The sequence below is a fragment of the Chiroxiphia lanceolata genome, chromosome 3, assembly GCF_009829145.1.
Source record: "Chiroxiphia lanceolata isolate bChiLan1 chromosome 3, bChiLan1.pri, whole genome shotgun sequence".
Lineage (NCBI taxonomy): Eukaryota > Metazoa > Chordata > Aves > Passeriformes > Pipridae > Chiroxiphia > Chiroxiphia lanceolata.
Genome location: NC_045639.1, coordinates 116,720,609 through 116,738,170, shown reverse-complemented (window position 1 = coordinate 116,738,170; position 17,562 = coordinate 116,720,609). Strand labels below are relative to the sequence as shown.

At 54.6% G+C, this 17,562-nt stretch overlaps 1 protein-coding gene across 1 annotated transcript in view; it reads right to left on the bottom strand.

Annotated features, from left to right (window-relative positions):
• RAB10 (RAB10, member RAS oncogene family) overlaps positions 1–17,562 on the bottom strand; it is a 46,707-nt gene that overhangs the window by 11,348 nt on the left and 17,797 nt on the right. The window contains exon 2 of the mRNA XM_032683473.1: positions 2,709–2,769. Within this exon, the coding sequence (XP_032539364.1) occupies positions 2,709–2,769 (61 nt within the window). The remainder of the gene's footprint in view (positions 1–2,708; positions 2,770–17,562) is intronic.

The following is a 17,562-nucleotide window of genomic DNA, read 5'->3' as shown; positions in this document are numbered from 1 at the left end:
CATCAGGAAAATCACATTTCATTTCTCAATGGCTCCATTATGCTGAGGAGTTCAGGGAATTACACTGTGCCCGAGCCTTTTGGTCTCCATTTCAAAGCACCTCTGCCCGAGTTCCTGAAGTGTGTGATACTACACTCAATTTTTAGCTCCATTGCTCTGTTCCTCTGAAGCCCTTCAGTGCTTTCCCCAAAGCCAACACCACCTTTTCATGGAGCACTGATCTCTCCTTCTGCTCCTTTATTCTCCCTCCCCTCTCTGCACTATGAGCTTTACTGTATTAATATTTTTCAAGACATTCACCTGTGTCAACCCCTCCAGGTCCCACCCTTTGCTGGGATTCTCCCAAACCCTGGGCTAAGCCCATCCTGAGTGACTGTCACAGCAACAGTTCTCCCAGACTCAGCAGTGGTACAACAATAACCCCACCAGGAATATCCTCAGTTTCTGTAGGTGCTTTCACACGGGATTTGACACACCAGGGGTTCTCCTGATGGATCTGTCCTGGGCAAGCTCATTCCCCTGGAAGGCCAGACCCATGAGAAGTGTCCATCCTCCTCCTCCTCACACCCTGGGACTGCTCCAAAGCTCCCTGACCCAGCCTGGCACTGCCCCAGCCTCACCTGCCACCAGTTCTCCATGGCCTCTTATCCCAACTTGGTTTGCAATGGGCACATTTCCATTTGGAGCACTGGGAAAACACCCTAATCCCAGCCTGATCCTTACTGAGCAACAACCCCAATTTTAACAGCTATGGGGTATCAGATTGCTTCTCCCCCCTGGCAGGGTTTAACTGAGCCTGACCTTCGGGTTCTTTACTCCTAAACAGGCATTTCAGAGGCCGTGGCACTGCTGAGTGCCCACCTCCCACAGCCAGGAGGAGAGGGAAGGAGCTGTCCTGCCCTGCAGGGAAGGGAGTGGTGGTGCAGGGACACACCTGGAGGATGGGGCTGTCCAGAGGGGCCTGGATAAGCAGGAGGAGTGGCCCCGGGGAATGTCAGGAGGTTTAACAAGACCAAGAGCTGGTGCTGTACCATCCACACTCTGGAGCAAGAAGAGCTCCCAGAACAGGCTCAGGTTTGCACACTCCAGTCACTGAACTGCTGCCTGGGAGTGAAGCATCACTGTGGCAGCACCAAACACAGCTCCTACACGTGTGGGGTGAGGTCAAACACAAGGGAGCAGGGGGGAAATACATGGCCTGCACAAAACATCTTCCCAGGACTCTGCTGCTCCAGGCACTGAGCCATGGTGGGGCAAAACTGCTACAGGAGAAGCTGGAAATTACAATGCTGAGATTTAATTTAATTTTTTTTTTTTGTGGCAGTAGGAGCTTCGTTTTTCTGCTTCCCAAGCTTCATTTCAAACGTGCAGTTTGAACCTGGCAGGAACGAGCAGCAGAACCAGGCCACGACTTCCCGATTTTGGGACATTTCAGAGTTGCCATTGCACAAATCTCAGCTCCCCCAGCCCCTCTGCACTTCTCCAAGGCACTGAACCCCACGGTGTGTAGGGCTCCATTACAGCTTGTTCTTTATCTGTACATGCATTAAACAGCCTCATTTTTCCGTATTTTCAGTTTTTACATTTTATGATGGCTTTTCTTAAGTTTAATCATCGATTCCCAGAGTGGTTTGGGTTGGAAGGGACACGAAAGATCATCCCATTCCACCCCCTGCCATGGGCAGGGACATCTTCCACCAGCCCAGGTTGCTCCAAGCCCCGTCCAGCCTGGCCTGGGACACTTCCAGGGATCCAGGGGCAGCCACAGCTGCTCTGGGCAACCTGGGCCAGGGCCTCCCCACCCTCCCAGGGAAGAATTCCTTCCCAATATCCCACCTAAACCTGCTCTCTTTCAGTTCTAACTGAACCCCCTCAGAGTGCTGGTGACAAGGATGACTCCAGATGCCTTGGTTAGGAAGGATGATCTCTCAGCAGGTCCCACAGCACTGGAACAAGAGCCCACTCAGGGGGACACCAGAGCCTCCCCCTAACTGGGACCCACCCACCTGCAGCTGCAGACATCAGCCTGACAAAGCCATGGGGACTGTTATCAGTGGGGGGGCAAAAAGGGCACAGTCAAGCTCTAAACCAGTTCAGGTTCTGTGCTCCCAGTACAGCTGGAGAAGGCACTGGGTGAGGAGGGGGCCCACCCAAGCCCAGGGGCCAGGAACAGCCCCCAGCTCTGTGCCCTGAGCTGCTGCAGGGTGAAAGCTCTCCAGCTCAGAGCAGAGCTCAGGGGAAGGAGCTCAGGTTGTGCCTCGTGTCAGACATTCCCACAGAGCACAGCCCCGTTTCCAGGCACTGCAGAACTGTCCCCAGCTGAGCATGGAAAATTACAGGCCGAGGGGAGCTGTGGGCTGCACTTTCCTGCTGACACAAAGAAAGGCTGCAAGTCAATTTATAGCCACGGATCGGAGGCAACTCCTAATTTAAAAAAATTCCAGTTTTAAACCACTTCCCACCAAATCACAGCCTGAGAGGATCCTCTCCTCCCAGAGCCCAGGCAGGACTTTGCCAAGGGCCTGGAGGGAGCAGCAGTACCTGTGGTTACAGCACTGCTGCAGATCCACCTCCTAAAAACACTGAAAACACAGAGCTGCAGAACTGGGGCCCTGAGTGGACTCCCAGGAGCAGCAAACCCTCCTCAGGAGAACCTGCTGCTGCTGCAGGAGGCCACCCTTGAACGTTCTGGGGGGGGTGTCACTCACCAGATCTGTAGCTTGATCTTCTTTCCTTGTAATTCAACAGTTTTAATCTTGAAGTCTATCCCTAAAATAAACAAACACATAAATAAGTAATTAGTGTTTAATAAAAGAAAAAAATAAAAGCAATTCCGCATCAACTCCAAATGGCTGAGACAGAACAGAAGCTTTTTTCTTCTTCTTTTACAGAATCTTCAGGTAAACCAGGGATGTCCAGGCCCTCTGGAATGGGAGAGGAGCACAGAGACCAACAGAGCCAGGGCTTCAGAGGGTCTGTGCTCAAGGGAACCTCCAGGGATCACAGGTAAGATCATGGAACATCCTGAGCTGGAAGGGACCCACAAGGACCACTCTGGCCCTGCACAGACACCCCAATAATCTCCCCCTGTCCCTCAGGGTGTTGTCCAAACACTCCCTGAGCTCTGGCAGCTTTGGGGCTGTGCCCATTCCCTGGGGAGCCTGTTCCAGAGGAGCCCTGGCCCCCCTGCCTCAGCCCAGCACTCACAGGTTACAGGGTCACCCCGAGCTCCCCCATGGAGGCAGGAGAGGTTCAAGGCACACAAAGCCTGAACCAGCAGTGAAAGGTGAGTTCTCAGAGCTGGTTCAAGGCACACAGAGCCTGAACCAGCAGTGAAAGGTGAGTTCTCAGAGCTGGTTCAAGGTACACAAAGTTTCACCAGCAGTGAAAGGTGAGTTCTCAGAGCTGAGTCCCCTCACAGGGTCCATCCCTGCTCCACCTGGGACGTGGAAGAGCCGAAGGCAGGACTTGGCAGAAGTGTGTAACCAGGACTCTGAGAGCTCAGCAAAGCACAGACCATCCTGACAGAGCACAAACAAGGTTTGTACTTCTCACACCAACTAATAAAGAAGGTCCCCAAGCACCACATCCACATGGCTTTTAATCCCTGCAGGGACAGTGACTCTGTCACCTCCCTGGGCAGCCCCTGCCAGGGCCTGACCACCCTTTCCAGCAGGAAATTCCTCCTCCTGTCCAACCTGAGCCTCCCCTGGCACAGCTGGAGGCTGTTCCCTCTCCTCCTGTCCCTTGTTCCCTGGGAGCAGAGTCCGACCCCCCCAGCTCCCCCCTCCTGTCAGGGGGTTGCAGAGCCAGAAGGTCCCCCCTGAGCCTCCTTTTCTCCAGGCTGAGCCCCCCCAGCTCCCTCAGCCCCTCCTGCTGCTCCAGCCCCTTCCCAGCTCCCTTCCCTTCCCTGCCCACGCTCCAGCCCCTCCCTGTGTCTCCTGTGTGAGGGCCCAGAGCTGCCTCCAGGATTTGAGCTTCTCTTCCCGAAGCTGCCTACAAGAATTACCAGCAGAGGCTACACCAGAGGAGCAGGAACACTCCAATTCATCCTCTCAAACTGTTCTGACAGTAATTAGATGCCACGGTTCTGACTTTCAATTCCAATCAGAACAACTCCACTGATCACTTCTCGTGTCTTCCAAAAAACCTGTTTATATTTAGACTTTTAAAAAGGCAGCAGCTGCAATCCCAAACTTCCCTCCTAAATCTACAAGGTCATTTTATACCAAGTAAGATTAAATAGAATTTATGAAACACACTATTACATAAGAAGTTTGCATGGGAACTGAGCTTTGAACTGCTTTTAGCCCAACACCCTGCACACAGCACGGCAGGGAGAGAGGCTGGAACAGCCCAAACCCCCCGTGCCCTGGGCTGATCCCCCAGGGATGGTGGGCAGCAGGGCAGGGGGGATCTGCCCCTCTGCCCCCTCAGCTGAGACCCCCCTGCAGAGCTGCCTCCAGCCCTGGGCAACAGCAGCACAAGGACGTGGAGCTGCTGCAGAGAGTCCAGAGGAGGCCCCAGAGATGCTGCCAGGGCTGGAGCCCCTCTGCTCTGGAGCCAGGCTGGGAGAGCTGGGGGTGCTCAGCTGGGGAAGGGAAGGATCCAGGGAGACCTTGGAGCCCCTTGCAGAGCCTAAAGGGGCTCCAGGAGAGCTGGAGAGGGACTGGGGACAAGGCCTGGAGGGACAGGACACAGGGAATGGCTTCCCAGTGCCAGAGGGCAGGGGGAGATGGGAGATTGGGAAGGAATTCCTGTCTGTGAGGGTGGGGAGGCCCTGGCACAGGTTGCCCAGAGCAGCTGTGGCTGCCCCTGGATCCCTGGGAGTGTCCAAGGCCAGGCTGGACGGGGCTTGGAGCAACCTGGGCTAGTGGGAGGTGTCCCTGCCCATGGGACAAGAAGAGCTTTGAACTCAAGGCCAACCCAAACCATTCTTTCATTTCTATGATTTTACCATTGAAATATCAAATCCTAAAGTCCTTTCCCACAGAACTCTGGAATGCAGAGCCTCTCTGGGACAGGCTTCACCACATGAGATGGGGGAGGAGGATCCCCCTTCCCTCAGGCCTCTGTTGGGCAGGGATGGCTCCTGCTGGAGGGTCACCTGTAGCCAAGGAGGAGAATGAATCCTCACCAAGGGTCAAAATTCCCTATTCTAAGGATTTCAGGAGGAATTTCCTGCTGGAAAGGGTGGTCAGGCACTGGCAGGGGCTGCCCAGGGAGGTTTGGAGTGCCCAGCCCTGGAGGTGTCCCAGGAAGGCCTGGCTGTGGCACTCAGTGCTCTGGGTTGGGGGACAAGGTGGGGATGGGGCACAGGGTGGATCCATGGGCTGGGAGGGCTTTTCCAACCTCAGGGATTCTGGGATTCTCTCATTTAAAGAAGTGCAGTGACTAAAAGCCAAGGTCTCCACTAATCCCAGGACATCAGCCTGGAGATCCCCAGCCCTCAGCCTCAGGCCACTGCTCCGTTTTTTTCCCAGCAGTGCTTCAATCCCTCCCACCAAATCAAATCTATGAATCAATACAGGAACCATCCTGTGTGGTTTGAAATGCAAACTGTCCCAAATCCACCCGAGCCCACAGGTCACGGGGCCGTTTGCTGCCACGTGGGGTTCGTTCCCCAGCAACGCCACCAAACACACCAACACAGCCTGGAGACCATAAATTAAACATCCCTCACGGTGACTGTCACTTCCAGGCCCTGCCCAGCTCCAGCAGGATGACTGACAGCCACTTTTTGGGTGTCAGGAGAAAGCAAGGCACTAACCCAGCCCAGGGAGTTAACTCTTCTCTGCTCTGCAGGGATTTAGGCAACTCCAGTGTTCGGGGATAAACAAATCCCCAGTCCCACGTTACACCCAGCTCCCATTCCAATACTGGTTCAGCCTCCAGAACACAAAGGCTGTCATAAATAGCAATGACTCCTTCCCTCAGGACACTTCCAGAGGAGTTTGAACAGACTGGCCAAGGGGCTCCCACTGGTGACATCAAACCACCAAAACACAAGGGCTGCCCAGGGGACAGGGACAGGCACGGGGCAGTTTCCAGGAAAAGTATGTTCAGGAAAGGGTTGGAGAGGGTAATGGGTATAAAAAGTGACTGGAATGCAGAAGGGAGACATCACTCTCACAGGAGACATCATCCTTACAGAGACATCACCCTCACAGGAGACATCATCCCTACAGGAGACATCACCCTCACAGAGACATCACCCTCACAGGAGACATCATCCCTACAGGAGATATCACCATCACAGAGACATCACCCTCACAGGAGACATCACCCTCACAGGAGACATCACCCTCAGAGGAGACATCATCCCTACAGGAGATATCACCATCACAGAGACATCACCCTCACAGGAGACATCACCCTCAGAGGAGACATCACCCTCACAGGAGACATCATCCTCACAGAGACATCATCCTCACAGAGACATCACCCTCACAGAGACATCATCCTCAGAGGAGACATCACCCTTACAGGAGACATCATCCTTACAGAGACATCATCCTTACAGAGACATCACCCTCACAGGAGACATCACCCTAAAAGGAGACATCACCCTCACAGAGACATCACCCTCATAGGACACATCATCCTTACAGGAGACATCACCCTCAGAGGAGACATCACCCTCACAGGAGACATCATCCTTACAGGAGACATCACCCTTACAGGAGACATCACCCTCATAGGAGACATCACCCTTACAGAGACATCACCCTCACAGAGACATCACCCTCACAGAGACATCACCCTCACAGGAGACATCACCCTCAGAGGAGACAATCACCCTCACAGAGACATCATCCTCACAGGAGACATCATCCCTACAGGAGACATCACCCTCACAGAGACATCACCCTCACAGGAGACATCATCCCTACAGGAGATATCACCATCACAGAGACATCACCCTCACAGGAGACATCACCCTCACAGGAGACATCACCCTTACAGAGACATCACCCTCACAGGAGACATCACCCTCACAGGAGACATCACCCTTACAGGAGACATCACCCTCACAGGAGACATCACCCTCAGAGGAGACATCACCCTCACAGAGACATCACCCTCATAGGAGACATCACCCTCACAGGAGACATCACCCTTACAGAGACATCACCCTCACAGGAGACATCACCCTCACAGGAGACATCACCCTCAGAGGAGACAATCACCCTCACAGAGACATCATCCTCACAGGAGACATCATCCCTACAGGAGACATCACCCTCACAGGAGACATCACCCTCACAGGAGACATCACCCTTACAGAGACATCACCCTCACAGGAGACATCACCCTCACAGGAGACATCACCCTTACAGGAGACATCACCCTCACAGGAGACATCACCCTCAGAGGAGACATCACCCTCACAGAGACATCACCCTCATAGGAGACATCACCCTCACAGGAGACATCACCCTTACAGAGACATCACCCTCACAGGAGACATCACCCTCACAGGAGACATCACCCTTACAGGAGACATCACCCTCACAGGAGACATCACCCTCAGAGGAGACATCACCCTCACAGAGACATCACCCTCATAGGAGACATCACCCTCAGAGGAGACATCACCCTTACAGAGACATCACCCTCACAGGAGACATCACCCTCACAGGAGACATCACCCTCAGAGGAGACAATCACCCTCACAGAGACATCATCCTCACAGGAGACATCATCCCTACAGGAGACATCACCCTCACAGGAGACATCACCCTCACAGGAGACATCACCCTTACAGAGACATCACCCTCACAGGAGACATCACCCTCACAGGAGACATCACCCTTACAGGAGACATCACCCTCACAGGAGACATCACCCTCAGAGGAGACATCACCCTCACAGAGACATCACCCTCATAGGAGACATCACCCTCACAGGAGACATCACCCTTACAGAGACATCACCCTCACAGGAGACATCACCCTCACAGGAGACATCACCCTTACAGGAGACATCACCCTCACAGGAGACATCACCCTCACAGAGACATCACCCTCACAGAGACATCACCCTCACAGGAGACATCACCCTTACAGGAGACATCATCCTCACAGGAGACATCACCCTCACAGAGACATCACCCTCAGAGGAGGAGAACAGGGATGAATTAAAGATGAGCACGGAATTAGTGCCTCATTAGGTGTTGATATTTATCAGCCTCAGCAGGGCAAACTGGAATTCACTGGAAAACCTGGAAGGACACTGCCAGGTTTATAAAAACTCATGGATTCCATATATTCAGATGAAGATTTGGAAATGTTTGTTACCCTTCAGCACATCTCACACCAACAACTGTGAGGAGGCTCCTCACAGGCAGATCCCCCTGGGTTTCTGGTCACTTCTGGGTTCCCTTCCAATTTCAATCCTCTAAATGTTGCTTGGAGCAACACGGGGGGGGTTGGGGGTGAGAGGCTGGACATGACCCAGCCCAGAACCCCCCGTGCCCTGGGCTGATCCCCCAGGGATGGTGGGCAGCAGGGCAGGGGGGATCTGCCCCTGTGCCCCCTCAGCTGAGACCCCCCTGCAGAGCTGCCTCCAGCCCTGGGCAACAGCAGCACAAGGACGTGGAGCTGCTGCAGAGAGTCCAGAGGAGGCCCCGGAGATGCTGCCAGGGCTGGAGCCCCTCTGCTCTGGAGCCAGGCTGGGAGAGCTGGGGGTGCTCAGCTGGGGAAGGGAAGGATCCAGGGAGACCTTGGAGCCCCTTCCAGAGCCTAAAGGGGCTCCAGGAGAGCTGGAGAGGGACTGGGGACAAGGGATGGAGGGACAGGACACAGGGAATGGCTTCCCAGTGCCAGAGGGCAGGGAGAGATGGGAGACTGGGAGGGAATTCCTGGCTGGGAGGGTGGGGAGGCCCTGGCATAAGTTACCCAGAGAAGCTGTGGCTGCCCCTGGATCCCTGGAAGTGTCCCAGGCCAGGCTGGATGGGGCTTGGAGCGACCTGGGCTGGTGGAAGGTGTCCCTCCCCGTGGCAGGACGGTGAAACAAGAGGAGCTTTAAGGTCCCTTCCCACCCAAACCATTCCAGGATTCAGTGATTCCACAGGCCCAGATCTGACCAAACCTGAACTCACAGCTTTGGAAAAGACAGGAGCCATTTATGGATTTTTCAGGTTCCTGCTGGGGGTGGCAAAGCTTAAGCAGCAGCAGCAGCAGTGGCTCTCACAGTGGCTCTTCCATCCTGCACCCACAGAGGAGGCTGTCTGGGACTCCCATGGAGCATCCCAACATTCCCTGGGCAGGTTTAGGCCCCTGACTGCCCTGGGGGACACACAACCACCACTCAGTGCTCAGGGGGTTTGTGTCTCCAGGGCTCTTGGATGGAAGATGTCCATGAAGACCCAGGACCTGCCTCAGCAGAACAGTTTTAAATCCATAATCCCCTTCCACACCACTTCACACCTTGCCAAGCCCCCGCCAAGGTCCTGCAGAGATCCCTCCTGTGCTGCTGAATCACAGACTGGCTGTTCCCCACAAGTAACAGAGCCAAGGCCACCAGTATGAGAGGGAGGGAGGAAAAGTTCTTTTCCAGTCCATTGCAGAGCTGCAAATGATGAGCTGGGCCTTTTCACACAGCCCTGAGTTTGTTTGCATTCCTCCCAAACAAAGCCCCCATTGAGCTCGGGGAGGGGAGGGAGGAAGGGAATGTAGGGCAGGAGGAGGGAAAGGCTGCGGGGCTGGAGCCTGACAGGAACCCTCTGCACTGCACATCCCATCCAACCAGTACATCCCATCCAACCAGTACATCCCATCCAACCAGCACATCCCATCCAACCAGCACATCCCATCCAACCAGCACATCCCATCCAACCAGTACATCCCATCCAACCAGCACATCCCATCCACTGCACATCCCATCCAACCAGCACATCCCATCCAACCAGTACATCCCAACCAGTACATCCCATCCACTACACATCCCATCCCCAGCACATCCCAACCAGTACATCCCATCCAACCAGTACATCCCAACCAGTACATCCCATCCAACCAGTACATCCCATCCAACCAGTACATCCCATCCAGTACATCCCATCCACATCCCATCCAACCAGCACATCCCATCCAGTACATCCCATCCACATCCCATCCAACCAGTACATCCCATCCAACCAGCACATCCCATCCAACCAGCACATCCCATCCACTGCACATCCCATCCAACCAGCACATCCCATCCAGTACATCCCATCCACATCCCATCCAACCAGTACATCCCATCCAACCAGCACATCCCATCCAACCAGCACATCCCATCCACTGCACATCCCATCCAACCAGCACATCCCATCCAACCAGCACATCCCATCCACTGCACATCCCATCCAACCAGCACATCCCATCCAACCAGTACATCCCATCCCCAGCACATCCCATCCACATCCCATCCAACCAGCACATCCCATCCACTGCACATCCCATCCACTGCACATCCCATCCAACCAGTACATCCCATCCACTGCACATCCCATCCAACCAGTACATCCCATCCACAGCACATCCCATCCCCAGTACATCCCATCCAACCAGCACATCCCATCCACTGCACATCCCATCCACTACACATCCCATCCCCAGCACATCCCATCCACATCCCATCCAACCAGTACATCCCATCCACTGCACATCCCATCCACATCCCATCCAACCAGTACATCCCAACCAGTACATCCCATCCAACCAGTACATCCCATCCCCAGTACATCCCATCCACTGCACATCCCATCCAACCAGCACATCCCATCCAACCAGCACATCCCATCCAACCAGTACATCCCAACCAGTACATCCCATCCACTACACATCCCATCCCCAGCACATCCCAACCAGTACATCCCATCCAACCAGTACATCCCATCCCCAGCACATCCCATCCCCAGCACATCCCATCACAGCACATCCCATCCACTGCACATCCCATCCAACCAGTACATCCCAACCAGTACATCCCATCCAACCAGTACATCCCATCCCCAGTACATCCCACCCACACCACATCCCATCTAACCAGCACATCCCATCCCCAGCACATCCCATCCACAGCACATCCCATCCCCAGTACATCCCAACCAGCACATCCCATCCCCAGCACATCCCATCCACAGCACATCCCACCCACAGTACATCCCCCCCTGCACTGCACATCCCATCCAACCAGTACATCCCATCCACTGCACATCCCATCCAACCAGCACATCCCATCCACTGCACATCCCATCCCCAGCACATCCCATCCACTGCACATCCCATCCAACCAGCACATCCCATCCACTGCACATCCCATCCAACCTGGCACATCCCATCCACTGCACATCCCATCCAACCAGTACATCCCAACCAGCACATCCCATTCCCAGCACATCCCATTCCCAGCACATCCCATCCACAGCACATCCCATCCACTGCACATCCCATCCACTGCACATCCCATCCCCAGCACATCCCATCCAACCAGCACATCCCATCCAACACTGCCCATCCCACTCAACCCAGACTGACAGGAGCACAGACACAACTGCACTGGGTATGTAATTAGTGATTGCAGTGCAGACACCCCAACCAGCACTGCCCCTCCTCAGCTCGGGGAAGAAAAGCCAGTGTGCACAAATTCATCCTTGGATTCACCAGGGAAGGGAGCTGGGAAGGGGCTGGAGCAGCAGGAGGGGCTGAGGGAGCTGGGGGGGCTCAGCCTGGACAAAAGGAGGCTCAGGGGGGACCTTCTGGCTCTGCAACCCCCTGACAGGAGGGGGGAGCCTGGGGGGGGTCGGGCTCTGCTGCCAGGGAACAAGGGACAGGAGGAGAGGGAACAGCCTCAAGTTGCCTCAGGAGAGGTTTAGATGGGATATTGGGACAATTCCTTCCTGGAAAGGGCTGTCCAGCCCTGGCACAGCTGCCCAGGGCAGGGGTGGAGTCCCCATTCCTGGAGGGATTTAAAAGCCCTGGGGATGGGGCACTTGGGGTCAGGAACGGCTGGACTCGATCTCTGAGGGCTTTTCCAGCCCAAATGACTCCGTATTTCAAGTCTCACCCTGCCCACCTTTGTGCCACAGGCTCTGGTAACAGCAGGTATTGTTCTCAGGTGTGTGTTCAAGCAACAGCTCTTGACACCCGAATTCCCATGGCAGAGCTCTGGGGAACACTCCCATCTCTGAGGAGCACTGGGAGCTGCCTGGATGGCCACTCAGCTGTCCCCTCCCGGGGTCAGTCCTCCTGAGGAAGGTGAAGTTCTCAGCCAGAGCCACAGCACCTTCTCCCAGAGTTCGATGGTGAACCTGACTGTGAAATCATGGAATGGTTTGGGTGGGAAGGGACCTTAAATCCCATCCCATTCCACCCCCTGCCATGGGCAGGGACACCTCCCTCCAGCCCAGGTTGCTCCAAGCCCCCTCCAACCTGGCCTTGGACACTTCCAGGGATCCAGGGGCAGCCACAGCTTCTCTGGGCAACCTGGGCCAGGGCCTCCCCACCCTCCCAGCCAAGAATTCCTTTCCAATCTCCCATCTCTCCCTGCCCTGTGGCAGTGGGAAGCCATTCCCTGTGTCCTGGCACTCCAGGCCCTGCTAAAACGTTTGAGGCCATGTTTCTTACAGGCCCCTTTTAGGCACAGAAAGGCCACACTGAGGAACAATAATGGAGGTTATTACTGGGTAATCCAATCTATAACTCTGTCAGCTACACGTGAAGCCCCTGCAGAACCAAAACAGAGTTCAACTCAAGTTTTACTGAGAAGCAATCTTGGGGTTTGTTTGGCCTCGGGTTCATTTTTAATAAGATGAGGAGACAATGTCCTGTGTAACAGGTGTGTAAATGTGTGTGTGAGCTGTGGGTACTTCCACAGGTATCCACAGAGCTGGAATCGGGTGGATTCCAGCTGGAATCAGTGCTCCAGGCACAAATGATCCCCTGGCCTGGGGTCTGCTATTGCCCCTCCAAAATAAACTCTCCTCTCTGAGCTTATGTTTCCAACACCTTCCACCCCAAGTGCTGTCTCAGCACAGTCCCAGCTCCCAGGACTGGGATCAACACCCAGAAAACCCAACCCTGAGCTCTGTGGTGGAGGGGGAAAATCACTGACAGGAAAAGTCGTGTTGGCACTTGAAATGCTGAGTGTGCTTGGGGATGCTGTGCATCCACACTGTGCAGGTACAAATCCCTTGCAGAAGAAATGGTTTTTAACACCTAAGTAGCAACTGAGATCATTAAGAGCTTAATTAAAACCAGAAGTCCCAGCTCTTGCCCGACACCCTCGTGCTGGGCTTTCCCTAGAAGGAGAAAGTAGATTTACAGATGGAGCTTTCTTACGAAATAATTAATAACTATCTTAACTGCTCCATTGATAACAAAGGTTAAGGTCTGCTGAGTCCCAGGAAATGACACCCTGGAGCATGAAAGCTTCTTTGCAAGGGTTCCCAGGGAGTTTGTGATTCTGGACAGGATACCTTTGGAAAGTTTGTTACCAGGAGGACTGGAGGAATCAACTGTATGCTCCAGACACCAACACACTTTGTAAAGCAGTGCTGGGCTTTGCAGTCGGTTTTAGACATCAACTCCTTGTTCACCTGGAGCAAAGGAGGCTCAGGGGGGACCTTCTGGCTCTGCAACCCCCTGACAGGAGGGGGGAGCCGGGGGGGGTCGGGCTCTGCTCCCAGGGAACAAGGGACAGGAGGAGAGGGAACGGCCTCAGGCTGTGCCAGGGGAGGCTCAGGTTGGACAGGAGGAGGAATTTCCTGCTGGAAAGGGTGGTCAGGCTCTGGCAGGGGCTGCCCAGGGAGGTTTGGAGTGCCCAGCCCTGGAGGTGTCCCAGGAAGGCCTGGAGGTGGCACTCAGTGCTCTGGGCTGGGGACAGGGTGGGGATGGGGCACAGGGGGGACTCTCTGTGATCCTGGAGGGCTTTTCCAACCTCAGTGAGTCTGGGACTCTGCACTGAGGTGTCACCACACCTCCCTCGAGACCCAGGATCAAAGATCTCTGTGTAAGGACACTGGACAACGGTCTCTGCCCCAGAGTTACTCTGGTAACTTTAAAAGGTTCAGTTATTGCTGGGTTTTCCTGCTGTTTGCTCAGTTTTCTTTTATTGTTTATTCGGTTTTCAAGGAAAAGCACCTGGGGGCTGTTCAGTGGCCCTGTGTGAGCTGTAAGCAATCCTGCAGGACCCCAGCCTGCCCTCCCCCTGCCTGCAGGCACAGCCTGTGCTCTGGGGCTGCTGTGCCCCCAGCCCTGAGGCCACAGTAACTCAAGGCAGGGACAGCAGAGGGGTTTCCTTCTGCTGCTCAGGCACTGCCTCTACTTACCCCTGGAATTTCTAGAAAGTGAGGCAGTAAAGATGAGGTTTATACCCTTCTGGGGCTATCAAAGCTCTTGCAACAGCTGCATCTTAGCTTGAGCTGGATTGGTGTGGGGAAGGGTTCCAGGCCAGGCTGGAAAGGCTTGGAGCAACCTGGGCTAGTGGGAGGTGTCCCTGCCCGTGGCACAGAGATGGGCTTTGAGGTCCCTTCCAACCCAAAGCATTCCATGATCCATCCTCTGATTTCACACCAGGGGTGTCTCCCTTCCCTTGCCCAGGAGAGATAAGAAAGGACCAGGCCTCCACCACTAAGTGCCACTTGTAAGGCTCAGAACCCTCTGATAAGAGAGTTTGGGAAAGAGAAACTCAAACCATTCCCAGTCTCATCCTTTGGCAAAGGCTTGAGCAAAAGCCAAAGTTCTATCAGGGAGAGCCACATGCAGCTGACGTGGGAAGGAGTGGGAAGCTCTGGGCCAGCTGGGACAGGCCTTGGCACTCGTGGCAGTTCCTCCTGCACTCTGGATTTGCCACCTTTGGCATCCAACTGCAGAGCAGAGGAACCTCTGGCAAAGGGGCTCCAAAGGAACCCACAGTGTCCTCCCCTATTGCCTGTGGTCACATCTCCCATCAGCCTCTCCAGCTGATGGATCTCTGTGACTATCAATGCTTTGGGAATTCTTCTTTCTCAGGAGGAGACTGCAACAAAACAATAAGAGGAGTCACCAGACAGAGTCTCAAAATGTTACCCACTGAAAATGAGATTATTAGAGAGACCACAACAAGGAAACCCGGAAATTTGGGACTGCCTGGCTTCTTTTAAACTGTACCAAGAACCTGTGGATCCAGGTTAGGAATCCACACTTCAGCTGATGGCTGCTTTTCCTAACAAAACATTTATCCATCAGGAGTGAGGGATTACACTGCATTTGAAGTTTTCCTTGTCTTTAGCCTTGGTCTCGGGGAGCATGGTCAGGTATGGAGGGAAAGGCAGTGTGAGTGTGACCAGCACCCAAAAATGAGTGATGGAATCAAAGCAAGGAGCCTGTGGGTGCTCTGGAGTCTGACAAGATGCAAACACACCATGTCCCTGGTTTAAACCCAGCAGGCAACAGGAATTCTGCCCAGGCTCCACACCCCTGGGATGTACAGCCCTGCCCAGCCTCCTGTGCAGTGCCCAAATCCATTTGCTCTCCTGAGTAAACAGGAGAGTGACTGTAAACAGGGCAGCTGGTCCTCCTCCTGCAGGAGAGCCCACTGCACAGCTCTGCTGCTGGATCTGGGGGTGTGCAGCCCCAGCAGCTCCAGCCTCCCACACACAGCCCTGGATGAGCATCCCCCCTGTGGGCATCCTTCCTACACTGACTGTGGCCAGGAATTCTCTGAGAGAGAGCAAAACCAGTATTTACAGAGTCCCAGAATGGTTTGGGTGGGAAGGGACCTTCAAAGCCACCTAATTCCACCCCCTGCCATGGGCAGGGACACCTCCCACCAGCCCAGGTTGCTCCAAGCCCTGTCCAACCTGGCCTGGGACACTTCCAGGGATCCAGGGGCAGCCACAGCTTCTCTGGGCAACCTGTGCCAGGGCCTCCCCACCCTGACAGGGAAGAATTCCTTCCCAATCTCCCACCTGTCCCTGCCCTGTGGCAGTGGGAAGCCATTCCCTGTGTCCTGGCACTGTCTGTGTGTGTAACCCAACAGCCCAGCCAGCTGTGGATGGAGAACAGAGGACCAACCTCCCCACCTGAGCAGCTGGAGCCAGACAGGCCAAGAGCTGCTGCTGGCCCAAGATAACCCCCCCCAGAGACTGCAGAACAGGTTATTTATCCCGTGGGGCACCCAGTGCACAGGCCCACAGCGCTCAGCGGGGCCAGCAGCTCATCCCCATCCTTTTGAACCACAGGCTGCTCCCACACTGCCCACACCCAAAATAAACCCTCACCAAAGGGACTCCAGTCCCTCACCCTCCAGCCTGACAGGGGAGGTTCCTCACAGCCTCCCCAGTCCCAGTGAGTCAGGACTCCTACCCGAGGGCAGCCCAGGGAGTTCCTGCCCGGCCTGTTGAGACACGGCAGGGCCTGGAGCGGGAGCTGAGCTCGGCACTGGCAGCAGAAGGGCCCCAGAACATGAGCTGAGGCAGCACAGCCCTCCCAGGGATCCATCCAGGCTCCCCCAGCCACAAGGAGAGCCAGGAGCAGCCCCCAGGAACAGCAGGGAGAGTATCAGGTACCACAGGGACAGTGAATGGCCTCTTGGCTGCCTTGGCTCTCCTCTTCCACCAGCTGAATTCCACCAGTTTTTGACACTCAGCGACCAGGAGCGTCACAAATTACTCCAGGTCTGAGCAAAGTGAGGATTTATGTGCTAGCAGGGCAGCAGTGCAGTGGATTCCTGTGTTCCACCCTGTGTTCCACCAGAGCAGCAGCAGGAACTCACCTTTCCTGCTCTGCAGGGCTTCAAGTCGTGACAACTCAGCACTGACAGAGCGCCTGGAGCTGCATCTAAATGCAGTTAACACACACCTTACGTGAGCTAAAGCAACACACACCCCACCTGAAACCTCAGGAAATGCACATTTATAGGACAGAATCGTGGAATCGTTCAGATTGGAAAAGACCTCTAAGATCATCAAGTCTGATCATTCCAGTATCCTAAGAAAGTTCCACAACTGAGTAAGAGAAAACTCCCCAAAGGAAAAGGTCCTTCCTGGGAGCCTGGTTTGGATGGAGCTGGGCAGGGCAGGACAATGGTAAGAGAATGAAGGGATTTAATTCCTTTAATCCCAGCAGCCACAGATGATGACGTGATCGGCATTCACATTTTATTCCCACGCATCCGGTGCCAATCCCCCCGTTCTCATTCCAGCTCCAGCACCCAAAGGCCTCTCTCTCCTTCCCCAAATGCTCCACTCACCAAACCACCCCTTGCACCCTTTGCTTTACCCCTCTGAACCATCACCTGGGTGAACCTTCCCTGCTCTATCCCGAGGTCCTCAGCCTCCACCCACACCGTGACAGCGACAGCCACACAGAACTGCTTTCCTTGGGAACACCCCCGGGAACAGGCAGAGGAACTCCCCTGGAACAGCTGTATCCCATTGCTGGGGATCCACAGCACCTGCAGTATCCTAAAAACTGGGAGTTTTGTAGAGCAGGTCTGAAGCACAGGAATTATGGGCAGGTCCCTCTCTGTGAAGGTAAGTTAAAGACTCTAACCCGGTGACATTTGCTGGTGTGACCACACGTGTCTTTA